The 23,098-nt window shown below is 43.0% G+C and overlaps 2 protein-coding genes across 13 annotated transcripts in view; one reads left to right on the top strand and one right to left on the bottom strand.

Moving 5' to 3' along the window:
• The window catches only part of ZNF461 (zinc finger protein 461), a 41,908-nt gene extending 20,412 nt beyond the window's left edge, over positions 1-21,496 (bottom strand). Inside the window, exons 1-4 of one of the 2 annotated variants that reach the window (XM_008987815.5) lie at positions 21,326-21,496; positions 20,750-20,865; positions 6,542-8,271; positions 4,740-4,825 (exon numbers count right to left, since the gene is read on the bottom strand). In XM_008987815.5, coding sequence (XP_008986063.1) covers positions 4,740-4,748 — 9 coding nt within the window. In that variant the 5' untranslated portion in view covers positions 4,749-4,825; positions 6,542-8,271; positions 20,750-20,865; positions 21,326-21,496. Of the gene's footprint in view, positions 1-4,739; positions 4,826-6,400; positions 6,502-6,541; positions 8,272-20,749; positions 20,866-21,325 lie in introns of those variants that run through there. The other variant, XM_008987814.5, reaches the window with a different exon arrangement.
• Positions 6,581-23,098, top strand: part of ZNF567 (zinc finger protein 567) — a 50,927-nt gene continuing 34,409 nt past the window's right edge. For 5 of the 11 annotated variants that reach the window (XM_035284902.3, XM_035284900.3, XM_008987816.5 and 2 more), the window contains exon 1: positions 21,674-22,023. The gene's annotated coding sequence lies outside the window, so the exon portion shown is untranslated. Of the gene's footprint in view, positions 6,842-16,984; positions 17,098-18,935; positions 22,024-23,098 lie in introns of those variants that run through there. The other 6 variants (XM_008987817.5, XM_078359112.1, XM_017968127.4 and 3 more) reach the window with 2 other exon arrangements.

Raw genomic sequence — 23,098 nt, 5'->3', positions numbered from 1 at the left:
TTGAATCTCTGGGGTGAATAAAATCTCTAAGGTCTTTTCTAAGGTTACATATAAATCTTAACTGTCATCATCCACCACCTCTCCCTGTATATATACTATGCTCCTAAATTAAAGAATATTAACATAGAATAATCCAGATGTTCATAGATGTGACCCAAGTCTAACATACTCTGTTCAGTCTAAAAACTGGAGTTTGTAATTGGTGATCATCTATTTTCCAGCAAGATCTTCAATTTTTCCATGCAAGCACTAATCCTATCTCCATCTAATCCTAAAGCTTCACACAGCAAAGTCTTTCTGCTCAGTGAGATCACCTAACACCAATTCCTATCACATCTCACTGGAAAACCCCAAGTTGTGAAGTTATAAGATTTTCCACGTGTGACTTAATTAACCATTCATTCCCTGAGGACACCTCAAGTGCTGGCTTTTTATTTTCCCTCCCACAGCCTTTGTACCACTGTCCTCTTTGCTTCTCATTATTGGTGTCAGACAACTGTCTTTCCTTCTCTAACATCTTTTTTTTTTTTTTTGAAACAGAGTCTTACTCTGTTGCCCAGGCTGGAGCGTAATGGCACGATCTTGGCTCACTAAAACGTCTGCCTCCCGGGTTCAAGCAATTCTCATGCCTCCGCCTCCCATGTAGCTGGGATTACAGGTGCGCACCACCATACCTGGCTAATTTTTGTATTTTTGGTAGAGACAGTGTTTCACCATGTTGTCCAGCCTGGTCTCGAACTCCTGACCTCAAGTGATCTGTCTGCCTCAGCCTCCCAAAGTACTGGGATTATGGGTGTGAGCCACCACGCCTGGGCCCCTTCTCTAAAATCTAATGTCATCATTTCATCAGCCTATACCATGTATTATCTCTCTCTGTTGCAGTGATGTGTTCATATGCAGGCTTTTGCCCCTCAGGAATTTTAGCTCCTGGCTCAAATCACTAACTCTAATACTACTAATCTTTATTTTCAGTGACTTCAAATAGCCATATACTGAGTTCTTCTAATATCATGGCCCCAATTCCTTAACCTCTTCTACTTTTCTATGAGCTTATCTTCCATTCTACTTCACTCACTCCCCATGTTATTACTCTAGACCTTGTGATTAGCAATAACTGCATCACCTCCAAAATATCAAGTATCCTTCTCTGATCACCTTCACATTGGCACTTACCCCACTCCATACTTCTTCTCTCTCTTCTTACCCAACTTCAATTCCATGCTCAACTAATCACTTAACTTCATAATCACTCCCAACATGAACTCCCTTAGCCCTCTCATTTCACACTTGCTTGACAAAGCCTGAATCCTTGATAAATCCATCTCTGCTCCTACTCCATGACTAAATCTAAGTAGCTAAAAACGGCTAGAGAAAATTATAAACCTTGATAATAGATTTTTATTTTTACATTTTATTTTCCTTTTTGGGGGTAGGGATGGGGGGCATCTCGCTTTGTCACCCAAGCTGGAGTTCAGTGGCGAGATCATAGCTCACTGCAACCTTAAACTCCTAGGCACAATCAACTCTCCTGCTTCAGTGTCCCAAGTAGCTGGGACTACAGGCACATGTCACCATGCCCAGCTAATTCTTTTTTTGTACTGATGGGGTCTTTGTTGCCAGGCTGGTCTCAAACTCCTGGTTTCAAGTAATCCTCTTGCAGTGGCCTCTCAAAGTGTTGGAATTACAGGCATGAGCCACTGCACCTGGCATATTTTTATATTTTCTTTTCCTTTCTTAAATGGTTAAGAACTAAAAAGGTATGCATTCATATGTCTTGTCTCATTTCTCTCCTTTTCATTTTGTCTCCCATCTCTTGCCCCCATGGATAAACAACTTTATAAGTAAATATATACATATAATTTTTCACCCTCTTTTTTTTTTTTTTTTTTTTTTTGAGACGGAGTTTCGCTCTTGTTACCCAGGCTAGAGTGCAATGGCACGATCTCGGCTCATCGCAACCTCCGCCTCCTGGGTTCAGGCAATTCTCCTGCCTCAGCCTCCTGAGTAGCTGGGATTACAGGCACGTGCCACCATGCCCAGCTAATTTTTTGTATATTTAGTAGAGACGGGGTTTCACCATGTTGACCAGGATGGTCTTGATCTCTCGTGATCCACCCGCCTCGGCCTCCCAAAGTGCTGGGATTACAGGCTTGAGCCACCGCGCCCGGCCCATTTTTCACCCTCTTATACAAACAATAACACACTATAAAATACTCAGTTTTGTACTTGATTTTTTTCACTTATTAAATACAAAGGATCTTGCCATATCTGTGGTGAACAGCTTCTTTATTTTTACCTAAGTATATATAATTCAACTATTTATATTAATACTTATAGTTTATCAATTAAACCTATAGATTCATTATTTCCAGTCTTTGGCTATTACAAACAATAGTACAATGAATACTCTTGTGGATTTATCATTTCATACAAATATAACAAATATAGGTATATCTATAAGAAAAAGTACCAGGAGTTGGATTGCAGGATCAAAATGGAAAATACATTTGTGATTTTGGTAGATGTCATTTTTTACTGAATGTTCCATAGCCACTTGAAAGAAGAATGAATATTAACAAGTATCAGGATACCAAATTTAACATAGAAGCATCAATAATGTAGACCTGATAGAGTATGTGGATTAGTACTTCTATTCCCTTATTAAATTTAGTCTACTTGGCCTGATTTGGACTGAGAAGAGTGAATTAATATCTCCTACTTCTGGCAAGTGTCTATTTCTTCTATCTGCTTTAAATTTTGCTTTAGGGGAGGTACTGCTATGATATTCAATACACATGTATTCAGAACTATTGTATCTTCATTTTGAAATTTATACTTTAAAAGTATATAATGTCCGTGGGCCATGTGTAGTTCTGTGATGTGCCCTGAATCTTATCTAGTCTGTTTTCTTTTTTCTCTGGTCTTAATTTTATCATGTACATTTTCTTTTTTTGAAACAGTCTTGTTCTGTCACTCAGGCTGGGGTACAGTGGTGTGATCATAGCTCACTGCAGCCTCAAACTCCTGGGCTTTCAAGTGATTCTCCCACCTTAGCCTCAGCCTCCCGAGTAGCTAGAACTATAGGTGCATGCAACCACACCCAGCTAATTAATAAAAATTTTTTTTGTAGAGATTGGGTTTTATTATGTTGCCTAGACTATTCTGGAATGCCTGGGCTCAAGTGATTCTCCAGCCTTAGCCTCCCAAAGCTTTGGAATTACTGACATGAGCCACTGTGCCTGGCTTTCATCATGTGATTATTTTGTTAATTCTGTCTTGCTTACTCTCTCTGCATAAATCTGGGTGTGTGTCTTAAGTCTTACAATACATAAGTTATTTTCTATCTCTCACTACCAGTTAAGCTTCAGAAGGGAAGATTTGCATATATGTGATATTTTTTTCCCACTGATTTATTCCTAGTTACCCAGAAGAATGGCCTGTCACATAGTAGGTACTCAATAAATATTTATTAAATCAAGTTTAACAAATCAAATTTTTAACCTTATCAAAATTTAACCTTATCAAATCAAGTTTTAACAAGAGAAACACTAATTTTTTTTTTTTTTGAGACAGAGTCTTGATCTTGTTGTCCAGGCTGGAGTCCAATGGCACAATCTTGGCTCACTGCAACCTCTGCCTCAGCCTCCCGGGTAGCTGGGACTACAGGTGCCCATCACCTGGCTAATTTTGTATTTTTAGTAGAGACAAGGTTTCTCCACGTTGGTCAGGCTGATCTCGAACTCCCGACCTCAGGTGATCTGCCTGCCTTGGTGATCTGGCTGCCTCTGCCTCACAAAGCGTTGGGATTACAGGTGTGAGCCACCATGCCCGACTTCAAAAGAATATTATTTGTATTCTCAACTTGTTTCTGTTAGAAGATTGCACATAAGGGAGATGAAGAATGATTTATTTAACAAGTGTATGAACATGGGTTGGAGAGGAGAGGAGCAAAAAATGAAGGGCCTGAAATTCTGGCACCATTACTTACTCAATAGCAAGTTATTGTATAATTCTCAGATAAGAAACAATGTCAGAATAAAGAATGCAGACTGGGCGCGTGGCTCATGCCTGTAATCCCACCACTTTGGGAGGCTGAGATGGGCGGATCACTTGAGGCCAGGAGTTTGAGACCAGCCTAGTGAAACTCTACTAAAAGTATAAAAAGTAGCTGGGCGGCCAGGTGCGGTGGCTCACGCCTGTAATCCCAACACTTTGGGAGGCCGAGGCGGGTGGATCACGAGGTCAAGACCATCCTGGTCAACATGGTGAAACCCCGTCTCTACTAAAAACACAAAAAATTAGCTGAGCATGGTGGCACGTGCCTGTAATCCCAGCTACTCAGGAGGCTGAAGCAGGAGAATTGCCTGAACCCAGGAGGCGGAGGTTGCAGTGAGCCGAGATCATGCCATTGCACTCCAGCCTGGGTAACAAGAGCAAAACTCCATCTCAGAAAAAAAAAAAAATTAGCTGGGCATGGTGGCATGTGCCTGTAGTCTCAACTACTTGGGAGGCTAAAATGCAAAAATCACTTGAACCTGGGAGGTAGAGGCTATAGTGAGCCAAGATTGCACCACTGCACTCCAACCTTCCCACCTAGGAGACAGAGTGGGGCTATGTCTCAAATAAATAAATGCAAGTAGTCACATGCCCTGCACACACACACACACATACACACACAAACACACACACACACACACACGAAAACTATTTGAATTAGGACCAAGAAAAAACCAACTTACATGAGCCATGGCTTATTTTACAATTGAATGTATTAATTAATCCTCTTCTTGGTTCCCTCTGGAAGAAACTCAATCCAAAGGTGTTGCTGGGGGAGAGGGGAGTAAAAGAAAAGACAGAAGATTATTACCTCTAAGCTCCTAAAATGTTAATTCAGAATGACATTTTTCTTCCCCCTCATATCTCCTGTTCCCAGATCTGATACACACACACATAAATGATTAGAGGGAATCTGAACAAATCCTAGCTTTACTCAAAACCATGAGGAAATGCAGCTATAGCAGGATAGACTCAGGAAAAGCAAGGACCAGGCTCTTCAGCAGAAGGGATAGTTAGGCCAGCTCAGTGTCCGAATGCTATAAAGAAATGGAAGTCAGGACCAGGGTGCTGAGAAATGCCCTGAGCAGATTTTCACTGAATTAAGAGGAAAAAGAAAAGGAAATGAACATTATGTGAAAAGACTAGGAAGACAGAAAACAGACCCAAAAGACCCAATGTATGTATAAGAGGAATTTCAAAAGTAGAGGTTAAAACAACACAGATGGAAGAGAAGAAATAAATAGAGCAAAAATTTCCAGACCAAAATAAATTCTTGAGTCTTTAGTTTGAAGCACAGTGCTGTAAGAATTAAAGAAGAATCACACCTGCAAACATCCTGGGAAATATTGTTTGTCTTTGAATACAGACAAAAGGACATAAATATCTTTTAGTAAGAAGCTGCAGAGACCAGGCGTGGTGGCTCATGCCTGTGATCCCAGCACTTTGGGAGGCTGAGGCGGGTGGATCACGAGGTCAGGAGTTCGAGATCAGCCTGGCCAACACGATGAAACCCCGTCTCTATAAAAAATACAAAAATTAGCCAAGCATGGTGGCGGGCGCTTGTAATCCCAGCTACTCAGGAGGCTGAGGCAGGAGAATCGCTTGAAACCAGAAAGTGGAGGTTGCAGTGAGCCAAAATCGTGCCACTGCACTCTAGTCTGGGTGAAAGAGTGAAACTCTGTCTCAAATAAATAAATAAAAAGTTGCAGAACAATGCGCATTGTGGCCTAATCTTAGAAAAAATAAACACATATGTACATAAGCATACTACATATGTGGTGTATTTCTGAGGCTGTGATGATAAATGCAGAGTGGCAATGTGATTTTAGCTTGTGGTGTGTGTGTATATACCTACAGCTGACTCCACAAGTAGTCAGGAGGCACTGAGATGGATGAATGATGCTCTAGAGTAGGTCGTCCTGAGCCTTAGATGTGTACACAGGAGCTGGGTGAGGTGACTGCATGTGTGTCTAATTGTGTGTGAGAGACCAGAATTGACTGAGAAGAGTGATAGCTATCTGCCTGATCGTGAACCCGAGGATAGTGGTTTGTGTAAATGTGTTTTTTCTTTCATGTAAATAAATGGGACTTAACACAAATAGCCACTCACAATCACGGTCACAGTCCCTACGAACCCCATTCACACAAATGATCAGACACATAATCACACTGTCACAAAAGCACACCCACTGTCGCTGTCAACAGTAACACACAATTAGCCCAAAGATAAACCCTACTTCCTCACGCACTCACAACACACCCACAGAAGGGGTGATCCCGCACTCAGAGGCCTAAAAGTATAGACATTTCTCTTCCACGGCACTGGCTAGCCAGGATTTCTCACCTTCAGCATCCTCAGGGAGGGGTCTGGTCCAAGTTCTGATTCGGATTCCAGGCGAGACCACACAAACCGTTCTGCCCTCCCCACCGGCCCGGGACGTCCTTACGTGCCGCTAACCCTAGACCATCCCGCTGAGGTTCCTACCGGAAGTAGCTATGGGCAGCGGTGTCTTCTGGGAAATGCAGTCTGAGGGAAGAACGCCTGGGCTGGAGCGAGTGCGTTCGGCCCGGCTCCGGGTTGCATTTGCTGTTTCACCGAAGGCTGGAGTGACGCCCACCTGTTAGGGTTCGTTTCCGGATTCCGGACTTCGTGTCCCGCTGAGGACGGATTTCGGAACAGGAACGGCGGCTGCCCTGACTCCCTCAAGGCAGCCGCCGCGGGCTGTGGCTGAAAGATAATTCTTGGCAGGCGCAGACGAACCCGGCCTCCCTTTGTGGAGTTGTGGTGAGAGAGGTGTTTTGTTGCGAGACCTGTCCTAAGGGGACTCCGGAGAAGGTGGATGTGAAACGAACTATGAGGGTGTATGTAGCGCGTGAGCTTTGTATGTGAAACGATTAAAAACAATTTTTTTTTTTTTTTTTATGTTTGAGACAGGGTCTTGCCCTCTTGCCCGGGCCGAGTGCAGTGGCGCGATCCTAGCTCACTGCAGTCTCCACCTCCTGGGCTCAAGCCATCCTCCCGCATCCACCTCTCAAAGTGTTGGGATTACAGGCGTGAGCCACCGGGCCTGGCCAAAACGATTTATTTATTTATTTATTTATTTATTTATTTATTTATTTATTTTTGAGTCGGAGTTTCGCTCTTGTTGCCCAGGCTGGAGTGCAATGGCACGATCTCGGCTCACCGCAGCCTCCGCCTTCTGGGTTCAAGCAATTCTCCTGCCTCAGCCTCCCGAGTAGCTGGGACTACAGGCGCGCACCACCATGCCCAGTTAATTTTTGTATTTTTAGTAGAGACGGGGTTTCACCTTGTTGACTAGGATGGTCTCGATCTCTTGACCTCGGGATCCACCCGCCTCAGCCTCCCAAAGTGCTGGGATTACAGGCTTGAGCCACCGCGCCCGGCCTATTTTTATTTTTTTGGTAGTGACAACAGTCTCGATGTGTTGCCCAGGGTGGTCTCGAACTCCTGGACTCAAGCGATCCTCCGGGCTAGACCGCCAAAGTGTTGGTTGACAGGTGTGAGCCGCGCCGGGTCGTGAAACGGTTTTGAGCCCTTTTGAGAATGGGTGTGCTATGTGCCCGCGCGGGTTCATGCCACTCCCTCAATGGCCCCTGTGGGGTGATAGGTGATGAGGCTTAAGTGTAAGAGGCCGTCTGGACGCGTGTGATTACCGTTTGCGGGAGCACAGCCACGTGCACAGGGACCGTGTGACACTCTGTGACGCGTTTTGCACTAGGTTCACCCATGATTAGAGGACTAGTGTGACTGTGGCGGTCCCTGAAGAAGGAAGAAGCTGGTTGGGAACAGGATGGGCTGAGATGGATGCATGACAGATTTCTGGAGCAGGGTGTCCTGAACCTTGGATATGTCCATAGGAGTGGTGTGAGGTGACTGCGTGTGTTTGTGCGTGAGTCCAGAGCTGACTAGGAGTGGAAGCTGGTACATGTCATCTCCCAGAAGGGACAGATCCTTGGTAAGGATTTTTAACCTTGCTGAGAGACCAGTAACTCCATCACCAAGTGTAATATGAGGAAATGGTGCTTGTTTAAGAACAAGTGATTCTGCTTGTGTCTGATTCTTATTCATGTATGTGAGATGATTTGCACTTGAAACTGTCACTGAGAAAGTGAGTGAAATATATGATGTACAGTTGGCCCTCCCTATCCATAGATCCTGCATTGTGGATTCAACCAACCTTCAGTCGAAAATACCTGGGAAAAGAAATTGATGTTTGGATTGGTACTGAACTTGTACAGACTTTTTTTCTTGTCATCATGCCCTAAAATAATAGAATATAACAACTATTTACATAGTATTTACATGGTTATTATGTATTATAAGTAATTTAGAGTTTAAAGAATACAGGAGGATTTCCATAGATTATATGCAAATACTATGCCATTTTATATAAGGGACTTGACCATCTGTGGATTTTGGTAGGGAGGGGTCCTGGAGGGACACAGGGATGACTGTATGTGAATGTGGTTTGTGAATATGCTCAAGTCTCTGGATGATTGTATGACGGTGATGGGGTACGTGATTAGATGGTTGTGGCTTTGAGATTGATGCGTATGTTTTAAAGGATTACGATTGAGTTGGAGTTCATGTGAGATTTTGTGTGTTTGAATGGGACTTGTGAGTTAAAGTGTGAATGAAAGATTGCGAGGTTAAGGGGAGAAAGGAAGCAAAACACACTGCCATGTGTGTACCTATGCAACTGTCTTGCAGGCTCTGCTCATGTACCCCAAAACCTAAAATGCAATAAAAAAAAATAAAATAAAATAAAAAAGATTGCGAGGTTATATGAATGTGGTAACTACATAAGAGAATGCAGGTATCTGGGATCCATTGATACTGTGCATTGGGGAAAATAATCAGACCTTGCAGGGATTACTTTTCAGGGTAGTTTGGTGGCAGCACTTTGTGTAAAGAAGGCATGTCCATATCCAGTGTCTATTTCAGTGAGAAAAAAGCAGTCCAATATAACCAACATGCCATCAGAGAATGGTGCCATATTGGGAACTCAGTGTTGGTCTCTGCACAGTCACTCTAATAAAAGCAATAGGTCCCTTTTGGAAGACTGGGAGAAAGATTAACAGTATAAATTTCTGGAAGTATACTGGTGGTCTTCCTCAAGGGGACCTGACTTCCCCTTTGCTCAAGGGTTTCTGGGCCTCTTCACTGGCTCAAGTCTGGGTATTCATTGAGGGACGCTGACTTTCTGTCTTTATTAATCAAGTTATGCTTTTGTTCACTTGACCTAGAAGTCTTGCACTTACACAAATCAATTAACACTTTAGTAGACTTCCCATCTATTTAACTTCTACCAAAGGAATATCAACTATCTTCCAAGATAGTTACCCTGTAAGAGGTATTTTCTTTGAAATGTTCTTTCATGGCCGTTTTGCATTCTTTATCACAATAAATTATTGTTTCATATTTATTAAATTGTTTTAAATTAGACACTGGCTCTGAACTGACCTTAATTCCAGGAGACTCAAAACATCACTGTGATCTACCAGTCAGAGTAGGGGCTTATGGCAGTTAGGTAATGAATGGAGTTTTAGCTCAGGTCTGTTTCACAGTGGGCACAGCAAGTCCCAGAAGCATTCTGTGGTTGTATCCCCAGTATCATAAACATAATTTGGACTAGATCTATCTACTTAGATAATCCCCACATTGATTATCTGACCTGTGGACTGAGGGCTGCTATGGTGGGAGAGGACAGGTGGAAGCTACTAAAACTGTCTCCACCTGGAAAAATAGTAAATCAAAAGCAATACCGCATTCTTGGAGGGATTGCAGAGATTAGTGCCACCGCTAAGAAAAATATACGGGGGGTGGGGCCACCCTATCTCCATTCAACTTGTCTATTTGGCTCTGCAGAAGACAAATGGGTCTTGAAGAATGATACTGCATTATCATAAGCTTAACAAGGTGGTGCCTCCAGTTGTAGCTGTTGTAGCAGCTGTGGTTTGTTTTTGGTTGTTTTTTTTTTTTTTTTTGAGATGCAGTCTCGCTCTGTCACCTAGGCTGGAGTGCAGTGGTACAATCTCAGCTCACTGCAACCTCCACCTACTGGGATCAAGCAATTCTCTGCCTCAGCCTTCCGAGTAGCTGGGATTACAGGCCTGGCTAAATTTTCTATTTTTAGTAGAGATGGGGTTTCACCGTGTTGGCCAGGCTGGTCTTGAACTCCTGACTTCATAATCCACCTACCTCGGCCTCCGAAAGTGCTGGGATTACAGGCGTGAGCCACTGTACCAGGCCCCCAAATGTGGTTTTGTAGCTTGAGGAGTTTTTGTAGCTAGGAGTTGGCAAATGCTTTTTTCTCCATCCTTGTTATTTAAAACCACCATAAGTAGCTTGCTTTTAATTGGTAAGGCCAGTAATACACCTTCACTGTGCTACCTCAGGGAGTATATCAGCTCTCCAGCCATATGTCATAATTTAGTTCACAGCGATCTTGATTGGTTTTTCCTTCTATTACTACTGGACCCAGCACAGTATCTCATGCCTGTAATCCCAGCACTTTGGCAGGCCAAGGTGGGTGAATCATCTGAGGTCAGGAGTTTGAGACCAGCCTGGCCAACATGGTGAAACCCCGTCTCTACTAAAAATACAAAAATTAGCTGGGCATGGTGGCATGTACCTGTAATCCCAGCTACTCAGGAGGCTGAGGCAGGAGAATTGCTTGAACCTGGGAGGTGTAGATTGCAGTGAGCTCAGATCGTGACACTGCACTCCAGCCTGGGCGACAAAGCGAGACTGTCTCAAAAAACAAACAAAAGATACTGCACTGATCCATTACATTGATGCCATTACACTGATTCAACCTAGTGAATAAGAAGTAGTAAGTACTCTAGATTTATCCATAAGACACTGCATGTCAGAGGATGGAAAGAAATCCAACAAGAAGGCCGGGCGTGGTGGCTCACGCCTATAATCCCAGCACTTTGGGAGGCCAACGCGGGTGGATCACGAGGTCGACGCGGGTGGATCACGAGGTCAAGAAATCGAATCCATCCTGGTCAACATGGTGAAACCCCATCTCTACTAAAAATACAAAAAATTAGCTGGGTGTGGTGGAGCGTGACTATAATCCCAGCTACTCAGGAGGCTGAGGCAGGAGAATTGCCTGAACCCAGGAGGCAGAGGTTGCAGTGAGTCGAGATTGCGCCATTGCACTCCAGCCTGGGTAACAAAAGTGAAACTCTGTCTCAAAAAAAAAAAAAGGAAAAGAAAAGAAAAGAAATCCAACAAGAAATCAGGGCCCTCCTACCGCACTGAAATTCCCAGGGGTCCAGTGGTGTGGTGCATGGTGAGATATCTCTTCTAAGATGGAGGATAAATTCTACAGTCAGAAAGGGGCACAATGCATAGGGGGCCTCTTTGGCTTTAGGAGGCAATACATTCCTCACTTGGATGTGTTATTGTACTGGCCATTTACCAAGTGATCCAAAAAGCTTTTAGTTTACAGTGGGGCTCAGAACAACAGAAGGTTGCCCAACAGGTCCAGGCTGCTGTGCAAGCTGCTATACCACTTGGGCCACATGATCCAACAAATCTAATGGTGCCTTAAGTGTCAGTGGCAGAGAGGGATGCTGTTTGGAGTCTCTGGCAGGGCCCAACAAAGGAATCACAGTGCAGGCCCTTAGGATTTTGGAGCAAAGCCCTGTCTTCATTTTTAGAAAACAACTCTTTCAAGGCAGTTTTGGCTGCTATGGGACCTTAGTAGAGACTGAACATTTAATCATGGGCCACCAAGTTACCATGCAACCTGTACTACCCATCACAAAAGGGGTGTTATCTGACCTACCACGTCATTAAATTGGGTGGTGTACACAGTAGTACTCCCGTCATTAAATGTACACAGTAGTACTCCCGTCATTAAATGTAAGTGGGATATATGTGATCAGGCCTACCCAGGCCCTGAAGGCACATTTTATGGGAGGAAGTGGCCCAAAGCCCGTGGCTCCCCTTTCTGCTACAGTACTCTCCTAGCCTGCACTCGTGGCCTCAAGGGGATTTCCATTAGAGTTAGAAAAGACTTAGGCCTGGTTTACAGATGGTTCTGCGTGATAGGCAGACACCACCTGGACAGCACCGCAATTCTGTTCTGGGACATCCCCGAAGGACAGTGGTGAAGGGAAATTCTCCCAGTCGTTGGAACTTTGAGCACTGCATCTGGTTGTTCATTTTTCCTAAAAGTAGTAGGCAGATGTGACATTATATACCACCTCATGCACTGTAGCCAGTGGTCTGAATGGATGGTCAGGGACTTGGAAGGAACATTATTTACAAACTGACGAGGGCCAGGTGCAGTGGCTCACACCTGTAATCCCAGTGCTTTGGGAGGCCAAGGTAGGCAGATCACCTGAGGTCAGAAGTTCAAGACCAGCCTGGCCAACATGGTGAAACCCCATCTCTCTTAAATTAGCCAGCTGTGGTGGCATGTGCCTGTAGTCCAGCTACTTGGGAGGCTGAGGAAGGAGAATCGCTTGAACCCAGGAGGTGGAGGTTGCGGTGAGCTGAGATCATGCCACTGCACTCCAGCCTGGGGGACAGAGTAAGACTCTGTCTCAGAAAAAACAAAACAAAACCCCAGAAACTGGTGACAAGGAATTCTGGGAAAGAGATATGGACCTCTGCGAACAGGTAAAAAGTATAAAGATATTTGTGCCCTATGTGAATACTTACCAAAGGGTAATCTCAGCAGAGGAGGATTTTTAATAATCAGGTGCATAGGATGACCCATTCTGTGGATATCAGTCAGCCTCTTTCCCCAGCCACCCTTGTCATCACCCATTGGCTCATAAACACAGTGGTCATGACAGTAGTGATGAAAGTTATGCATGGGCTCAGCAACATAGACTTCCGCTTACCAAAGCCAAACTGGCTACAGACACTGCTGAGTACCCAGTTTGCCAGCAGCCAAGACCAACACTGCTTCCCCACTATGGTACCATTCTGTGGTGGTGGGTTGATACATGGATTGCTTCCATCAAGGAAGGAGCAGTATTTTTTCTTACTGGAATGCACACTTTAGATATTAATTTGTCTTCCTTACACAAAATGCTTCTGCCAAAACTACTCTCCAGACCCTTCAAAAATGAAGGTTTGGGTCACCACACTAGGTAATGAACCACAACCAGCTGAGGAGCTTGCTGAGGGCAAAAGGAATACATAATAGATAATGGAAGAAGGTAGCTGTGAATACCAGCTATAACCACATGAGCAGTTACAGAAACAAAAACTGTAATTGTCCTGAATGTGTCTTCCCTATTTTGTAATGAATCTGTGTACGACAAAGCTTTGTTTTCATCCTTTTCATATCTTTATCATGTACAGTAAGATGTACTGACTTTATATTAGGGTATTTAAATATTGTTAACTTTATAACAGTTTCTAGGTTGTGGGTAATCAAGGAGAAGCATTAATATCACCCAGACTTCGCATCCTCTTCTGAGAAGGGTTAGTTGTTTTTGGTTGTATGCAGAATAGTTATATAATGTTAAGCAGAAGTAGAATCTTTTTACTGTCTTCATTCAGATACGAAGTATGGTTTTAGGAGATGCTTATATGTACCAAGTTGACAAGGGTGGACTTATCATGGTTAATTTTATATGTCAACTTGGCTGGGCCATGATCCCGATATATGGTCAAACATTATTCTGGATATTTCTGTGGAGGTGTTTTTTGGATGAGATTAACATTTAAATCAATGGATGAGATTAATATTTAAATCAATGGACACAATGGGTGGGCCTCATTCAGTCAGTAAAAGTTCTTAATAGAACAAATACTAATGTCCCCTGAACAAGAAGGAATTACATTAGCAGACTGCCTTTAGACTGGAACAACTCTTCACTGGGTCTTCAGCCTGCTGGCCTGCCCTGCAGATTTTGGATGTACCAAGCATTGACAATTGCGTGAGCCAATTCCTTAAATAAATCTGTGTGTGCGTACACACACACACACACACACACACACACACACACACACCGTGTTTGGTCTGTTTCTCTGGAGAACCCTAATATACTGTTCTAAGTATTTTACCTGTATAGTGTCATTTAACTCCCATCAGAGACCTGAGGGCATTATTGATACCATTCCCAGTAAACTGATGAAGCAGGTGAGGCACCAAGAGCTTAAATCACTTGCCAAATGTCACAGAGTTCCTAAAAGATACAACTGGAATTTGAATTTCAAAGCCCTCAATCTTTAACTATTAGACTACCGTTTGCCAACTTTCCACCTGCTATTCTGTATCCCCTCTGCTTCAGGCAACCATTCCTAATGAGTATCTTTACTTGTCAACTAATTTGGAATGAAAATCATTAGGATTATGTGTTCTATTATATGGTATTTAACCACTGTTTATTCTCAAACATTTTTATTTACTAATTAGTATCAGGAATTCTTCAATGAGCATTCTCGTAATACTATTTTGTTCATTTTTGTAATTACTTCCTAAGAGACGGTGTCCTAGAAGTGGGATTTTGGAGTAAGACATTGGGCATGCCTGGCAACATGCAGGAACTTGTGCTTCAATACTTGGAGGAAGCACACATTATTAAGATACAATTGCTGCCTTTGTATTGCTTATAATCCAGCAGGGGAAATAAAAGTAAGTCAAAGGTAGAGCATGACAAAGACTTCTGGAGAAGTACAGATAATAACCCTGGGAGTTCCCAAAAATTCATAACAGCTCTGGGTATGAATGGATGTCCTCTATTCATGTGTATGCCTTACTGATTAGAGTCTCTTGGTGTTGGGTCTAAGGGCATCCTCTTAATGATAGCAGGGCATTATGGCTAATATTTCAGAAGTGAAATAAATCCTTCTGTCAAGAAGGCATATAAAACAAAGCAGCAACTCCAAGGTAAGGTTCAAGCCTCTCAGCCCTTCTTCCCTAGGAAGAATACCCAAAGTCATAGTGGGGTCAAAATTAATATTTTTTGAACATAAGAGAAATCATTCATCGCATAGTATTTAGAATATGCTGAGCTATAAATCTAAAGACTTCTTAAAGTTTTTGTTTTTGTTTTTTTTCGGAGACAGAGTCTCACTCTGTTGCTGAGTGATCAGCCCTCAGTCTCCCAAAGTGCAGGGATTATAGGCATGAGCCACCACACCTGGCCTAAAAGCTTTTTAAATCTGCTTTTTGAAAATCTTCCATTTAATAAAATGCCTTAAACATATATCCTAAAATCAACAGATGGTTCTTGCAAAGAAAATAGGAAGTATATGTAACAAGTATACTTAAGTTTAAATTTATAAAAGTATACTTAAAACAAAAAATCAGTATCACAGCCTATTAAATGTTAAATGTTAAAGGTATACCTCAGCCGGGTGTGGTGGCTCACATGTGTAATTACCACACGTTGGGAGGCCGAAGCAGGAAGATTGCTTGAACCCATGGAGTTGGAGACCTCTCTGGGAAACAGAGTATGAATCCATCTCTACAAAAAATAAAAAATTAGCCTGGTGTGGTGGCATGTGCCTGTGGTCCCAGTTACACAGGAGGCTGAGGCAGGAGGATCAGTTGAGCCCAGAAGGTCAAAGCTGCATGAGCCATGTTCATGCACTTGCACTCCAGCCTGGGTGACAGAGAAATACCCGGTCTCAAATAAAAATAAAAACAAAAACAAAAAAAACCCAATATATCTGTAGGTATTTTTCTTTCTATTGGTGATATCTGACATTCTATCTGTATGTATATGTACATGTATCTGTATGTACATACGTACAATTTGATAAATGGCATAGCTGTACATATTGTATAGTTACCTGCTTTAGCCACTGTCAGCATGTCTTGGATTTGTCTATATTTTTCTACTCTAAACTTTTCTTTTTTTTTTTAAGACGGAGTTTCGTTCTTGTTACCCAGGCTGGAGTGCAATGGCGTGATCTTGGCTCACTGCAACCTCCGCCTCCTGGGTTCAAGCAATTCTCCTGCCTCAGCCTCCCGAGTAGCTGGGATTACAGGCACGCGCCACCATGCCCAGCTAATTTTTGTATTTTCAGTAGAGACGGGGTTTCACCTTGTTGACCAGGATGGTCTCGATCTCTTGACCTCGTTATCCACCCGCCTCAGCCTCCCAAAGTGCTGGGATTATAGGCGTGAGCCACCATGCCCGGCTGTGTAAAACTTTTTTTTTTTTAATTTATCACTTAACAGTTCGTTGTGAGGAAGTTCTGGAATTTTTAAACTAGTATGTTCCTGCTAGACTCAAAGCTGAACCATGCCAGAGAAACTTCTTTCACATGCTGCCTAGCTGCGATGTATACCCCAACCTCCCATTTCCCTCGGGGTCACATGGGACTTACTTTCAGTGGCAAAAACCGCAATTACTTTTGTACCAACCTAATAGATTTGGAATTTTTTTTGTCATTTGCAGGACTGTCACTTCCAGGGATAACCATCAAGTCCTCCAGGTGCATAGTGAGGGGCTGAACCCTGCTTAGAGGGATGTAACTGCAAGGATGTGATGTCAGATCCTAGTCTTGCTAGTTAAGAATAACTTCTGACCAGGCACTGTGGCTCACGCCTGTAATTCCAGAACTTTGGGAGGCAGAGGTGGACAGATTGCTTGAGCCCAGGAGTTTGACACCAGCCTGGGCAACATGGTCAAACCTCATCTCTATTTATAAAAATAAAAAAATAAAATTTTAATAATATTTTCCTTTATTATTTATAATCTGCTTGCCGAGAGTATTTTCCTTCATTGTGAGTCTCTTGAGAGCTCTTGAAGCACTGATCTGACATTTCTATAACTGGAAATAATTAACTGTGTTTTTATTATTGAGGCTTCATTTTCTTGACAACTAAGGTGACTTTATCTTCTTCTGTCTCATATATTCCTCTCTCTGAACTGCCATCACCAACAGGCCTAAATCCATTTCTTTTCCTATATACAGGACCTTATATCTCTAAGCCAGATGTGATTTCTCCATTGAAGAAAAGGAGATAGCCCTGAATGTGGAGAGAGTAATGTGTTAAGGTGGCTCAAAGAAGAGGGAAGTCATTGCAGGTAAATGCTCAGCTGATTTGAAGAGTCAAAACTTCAAGGTATTGTTTGAGAAACTTTGCCCCCAGTGGCCAGGGGAGAGAACTGAGGTCCTTTCAGTCTGAGTTCCTAAAGACATCTCACTATCATCCCCCTGTGTCACTGTGCCCGTAGCTCCTTCTATAATTCTTCCAGTTTTACGGAGGGAAGGATTAGCCTTATAGAGTTTCTGACTGTAAAATAAATGCATACTGAGCATTAAAATTCAGAAAACAGAGAATCCTACTCTGCACAGCAAAGGAAACAACAGAATGAAGAGACAACCCAAAGATTGGGAGAAAACATTTGAAAATCATATATTGGATAAGGGGCTAATATTTACTATATAAAAGGAACTCAGACTTCTTAACAATAAGAATACAAATAACTGTATTTAAAATGGGCAAAGGACTTGTAAACATTTCACAAAAAAAGACATACAAAATGCTAAACATTGCTAATCATCAGAGAAATGCAAATTAAAACCACAATGAGATTTCACCATGCACCTGTTAGACAGGCTATTATAAACAAAAATGAATGATTAACGTTGGTGAGGATGTAGAGAAAAGGAGCATTTGCACACTGTTGAGGGCACTGTAAATTAGTACAGCCATTTTGGAACACAGTGTAGAGCTTCCTCAAAAAACAAAAAATAGAATTACCATATGATCCAGCAACCCCACAAGGAATTGACGTCAGTATGTCAAAGATGTCTGCTCTCCCATGTTCACTGCAGCATTATTCACAATAACTAAGATATGGAAACAAGCTAAGCATCCATCAATGGATTTTTTTAATGGAAGAATAGTATTCCACACAGTGTGGAATAGTATTCAGCCTTAAACATGAGATTCGGTCATTTGCAACAACATAGGTAAACCTAGAAGGTTTACCTAGAAGATACTATGATAAGTGAAATAAGCCAGGCACAGAGAGATAAATACTGTATGATCTCACTTATATGTGGAATCTAAAAAGTTGAACTCTTAGAAGTAGAGAGTATGAGGGTGGTTATCAAAGACTTGGGGGTGGGGATGTGGTGGATAGGGAAGGGAAGATGCTGGCTAACAGGTAAATAGTTTCATTTAGATAGGAAGGATCACTTGAGCCCAGGAGTTCAAGGTGGCAGTGAGCTATGATAGTGTCACTGCACTCTAGCCTGGACTACAGAATGACATCCTGTCTCAAAACAAAAAAAGAGGTTAAATTACAAACTACTACTATGTACAGCAACATGGATATTAATGTTATATCTATATATAGATACATATGTGACACACCTGTAGTCCTAGCTACTTGGGAGGCTGAGATGGGAGATCTCCTGAGCCCAAGGAGGTTGAGGCTGTAGTGAGCCATGATTATATCACTGCACTCCAACCTAAGTGTTGGAGTGAGACCGCATCTCAAAAAACTCTTAAAATCGAGGGAAAGATGTTATATCTATCTTCTATGTTTTATCTGTATACAGATACATATAGATAACATTATAGAAATAATGTTCAAAAAAGGAGGCCAAACACAAGAGTACATACTATGATTCAATCTCTATAAAGTTTAAAACTAGACCAAACAGTTCTATTAGAGAGGTCAAAATAATGGTTAACTTGGAGGTGTAATGATTGGGAAGAGACATGAGGGAGCCTTCTGGGATGCTGGAAAGTTTCTATGTCTTTAATGGTGGTTGCATGGGTTTATTTTTTTTTTTAAGTCAGCAAGGGATAATTTTAAGATTTGTGCTTTCTCTCTCTCTCTCTCTCTCTCTGTGTGTGTGTGTATGTGATTTCATGTGTTCATTTCTTTTACCCATTTTTTTCTATCAGCTTTTTGGGTCTTTCCCTCAATTTTAAGAGTTTTTTGTTGGTGTTTTTTTGACACAGGGTCTCACTCCAACACTCAGGATGGAGTGCAGTGACAAATCATGGCTCACTACAGCCTCAACCTCCTTGGAGCTCAGTCTCCCAAGTAGCTAGGACTACATGTGCGTCACCACATCCAGCTAATTTTTTGTATTTTTAGCAGATACATAGTTTCACATGTTGCCCAGGCTGGTCTCGAACTCCTGGGCTCAAGTGTTCCACCCATCTCAGCCTCTTTAAAGTGCTGAGGTTACAGGTATGAGCCATACACACTCAAAATAAGTTGAATATCTGTATTTTTTAAGTCACATTTTTCTAACTACAAAACCAATTTTCTTTCAATTCTGATTTTTGTTTCTGAAGCCCATATTTTATTACACTGAATGAAACCTATGCATGGGTAATTCATTTAAATAAACCAAATTTCCACTGGATTGGTGGATTTAAAAGACTAATCATGGCTGGTGTAGTGACTCATGCCTGTAATCCCAGCACTTTGGGAGGCTCAGGAAGGTGGATCATAAAGTCAGAAGATCAAGACCATCCTGGTCAACATGGTGAAACCCTGTTTCCACTAAAATACAAAATATTAGCCGGGTGTGGTGGTGCACGCCTGTAGTCCCAGCTATTCAGGAGGCTGACACAGAGGTTGCAGTGAGCTGAGATTGCACTTCCGCACTCCAGCCTCGTGGCAGAGCAAGAATCCATCTCAAAATAATAAACAAATAAATAACAGACTAATGATACCATATAGTAGTGAATAGACATTCTTATAGTATGTTGTATATTGGTGCAAACTTAGGGCAATTGATAAAGATGTGTAAGCAGATTTTTTTTTGTTCGTTTGTTTTTTGAGATGAGTCTCGCCCTGTTGCCCAGGCTGGAGTGCAATGGTGTGATCTTGGCTCATTGCAACCTCCGCCTCCCAGGTTCAAGCGATTTTCCTGTCTCAACCTCCCAAGTAGTTAGGACTACAGGCATCTGCCATCACGCCTGGCTAATTTTTTGTATCTTTAGTAGAGATGGGGTTTCACCATGTTGGCCAGGCTGGTCTCAAACTCCTGACCTCATGATCCGCCCACCTCGGCCTCCCAAAGTGTTGGGATTACAGGTGTGAGCTACCACGCCCGGCCAGCAGGTTTTAACTCAGCAAAATATCTGAGACACTATCTAAAAGATACAGTGCCATCTGTGTACAGAAAGGCATATGCAGTAAAACGTTGCATATAATGGGGAAAAGCTGGAAATAACTTACATATCTAAACAAAACAGGGCAGCCATAAAAAATTATGACAGAGTTCATAATTTAGTGACATGAAAATTTGTTCACTATATTTGGTCAGATGAAACAGATTTCAAAACAGAATTATAATCCTGTTTTGAATGAAAATCCTATATGCCTATATCCATGCGCTTATTCACAAATGAGGAGAAGTGATTTGGAATAAAATATTCAAAGAGCTTTACTTTAAGTTTTTAAATATTCTCCAATCTTCTGAATTAAGAATCTACTAATTTTACAATGCGAGAAATCTGCTTTGAGAGCAGAAAAAAATAATAAAAAGAGATATGTGCATGATACATGGAATGCAGTGTTGAAATGGTCTGAATTCTGGCTGAAGAGACCCAAACTTTCTTCACAGACCTTTCAGAGTACTAATTCAAATATTGTCTTAAAGGTCCTAAATCTAAAATCCTAAGATTTTAGACACAATGAGTTCTTATCAGTTACCCCTCCCCATCACATCTTCCCAGAACTCTGCCTAAAGGACACTTACGACTCGAAAAGGCTCATTCCAAAAACAGGTCTCTGGTTTTTCGGTTTGTAGATTTTATTCCACCTCTCGATTATCCCTTTTTGATGGCCTTTTCACTGCAGCTGGGGCCTATACGGCTATAAAGCGGGAGAAAAAAGGAAGCTGGGAACTCAGAGATGCAGAGCTCAAGAAACAATCGAGTCTAAAACTGGCACTTAGGTGGGTACTCACTCCACCAGGATCCCTGTGTTAAACACCAGGCTGAGCACCGGGGATGAGGGTGCCCTGAGAAGACGACGCGTGCTATGCTTCATTGCAAGATGAATCTGCTTAATATAGGTATCGATCGTAGTCCTCACAGGCACATGGGGGAGATCTTCAAAAGACCCCTCTGTCCCAATATTAAACCCAGCACTGCAGAAATGAAGCTCCACCCATTACACACACAACATCACCGACTTAAAGGCTCTTCCATCGCTAGACCACAGCAGCACTGTCGTACGATGGAAGGTCTCAGACCCTACAGTGTCACACACCCCATATCAAAGCCACCCAAATGTTCCGAATCCGAGCAGGGACAGGAGCACAATCACGCACCTGTCGCAGCCGCCTCGCCGCCCACATCGCCGCCTTGTCCTGGCATCAAAAGCTCACACACGCACACGTGCACACACAGGCCGGAGCTATGGCCGTGCACGCTCTGTCTGTTGCCCGGGAGCTCGGGGCTTCCTCACCGCGAGCGCCTCCCGCACCCAACCCAGGCACTATGAGAACTTGGAAGGGTAACCGGAGATCAAAGTTCGAAAACCGCCCGGGAGCCTGTGGGAAATGTAGTCCAAGGCCAGAAACGCCCGGATGTGGAGAAGGCGCGCGTAGCCGTTGGCCTGCAGGAACGCGCCGCGCAGACACCTGGGAGGCACCGTCCGCGCGGGAGTACGCGTGCGCAGACGCCCGGCCGGCGACTGAAGGTGAGGCTGGCGGATCTGCCCAGCGCTGAGAAAGCGGGTGACAGTGGGACCCATAGTGAAAGCAGAGTAGGAAGGCGGGAACCTGGGCTGGGGAAAGCAAGAAGGGAAAAGAAGCAACCTGGGACGAGAAGTAGCCAGGAGGAAAGTGCGAGTCCGAGTCCCAGAGAAGTCTAGAAGGGAAGCAGAAACCAGAGCGCGGGCCGGGGAGCGCCTGTAGAAGGGAACCGGGAGCCCGAGGCGGGGGTGAGCGCCGCAGTGGCAGGAATTTCGTCCGACTTTCTTCCGCCAGCTCCTGGAGCACGGCCTGGCACACAACAGGCGCTCCGTGTATGTGGCTTTTCGTACCTGTCCTGTGTGTTGTGATGAGGGAATGTGTTATTCTGCGTGACGTTGTGGAACTGATTGTTTATGAAAGTGCTAGGGTCCCTGCGTGTGTTATTTTAATTTAAATTAGGTGCGAGTCGATTTGTCTTTGAGCTTGTGTCCGGGTCTGGAGAGATGACATTGAGGGCATTGTGAGTGAAATATTGTTACTTTTTGTAGAAGTATAAGTTACGTGAAATTGTGCACGATGTGGGCGCCTGTGAGATTATGACTGTGTGAGTGGGTGATATACCTATGAATATGTCTAATTTCTGAAGTTTTTTGTGTGCATGACCCGTGATGACTATGGATGTGGCACATTGTGTGACTGAGGTGGAGTGCTTGAGAAACCGGGTTCTGACTAAAGTATGTATTGTTTAGGTTGATTTCTGAGTATTGGGCATTTTATATATGCCTGTAGAATTTGACTCTGGTAATTAAACAAGTAGAATGAGTAATGATTATTTTTAATAGAGTGGCAGGGCAAAGTAATTTTTAGAGGGTAAGATCATAAATTGGGACCAGGTGTGGCTCACACCTGTAATCCCGGCACTTTAGGAAGCTAGGGCGGACAAATCACCTGAGGTCAAGAGTTTGAAACTAGCCTGGCCAACATGGTGAAACCCTGTCTCTACTAAAAATTCAAAAATTAGCCAGGCTCGATGGTGCACACCTGTAATCCCAGCTACTCAGGAGGCTGAGGCAGGGAAATTGAACTCGGAGGTGGAAGCTGCAGTGAGCCACGATTGCACCACTGCACTCCATCCCCGCCTCTCCCCTCCCCCCCAAAAAATCATTTATTGGGAAACCTGGTATTGACTGATGACTGATATGCTTAAATTAATAGAACCACTGGGACAACGCAGAGAAAAACTTTATTTGATAAGTGCCACTCTCAAAATTCCTAATTGGATATATATATATTTTTTAAATTTATTATTTATTATTTTTTTTTTTGCTGGATGAATTCCTTCTGCTGGAAGTCTGCAATGTGAAAGGATACATGATTAGTTTTTTTAATTCCCCAACGTTTATTTTG

This window comes from Callithrix jacchus, chromosome 22 (genome assembly GCF_049354715.1).
Source record: "Callithrix jacchus isolate 240 chromosome 22, calJac240_pri, whole genome shotgun sequence".
Lineage (NCBI taxonomy): Eukaryota > Metazoa > Chordata > Mammalia > Primates > Cebidae > Callithrix > Callithrix jacchus.
Note: the sequence above shows the minus strand (reverse complement) of the source record. Positions and strands in the feature narration are given on the sequence as shown.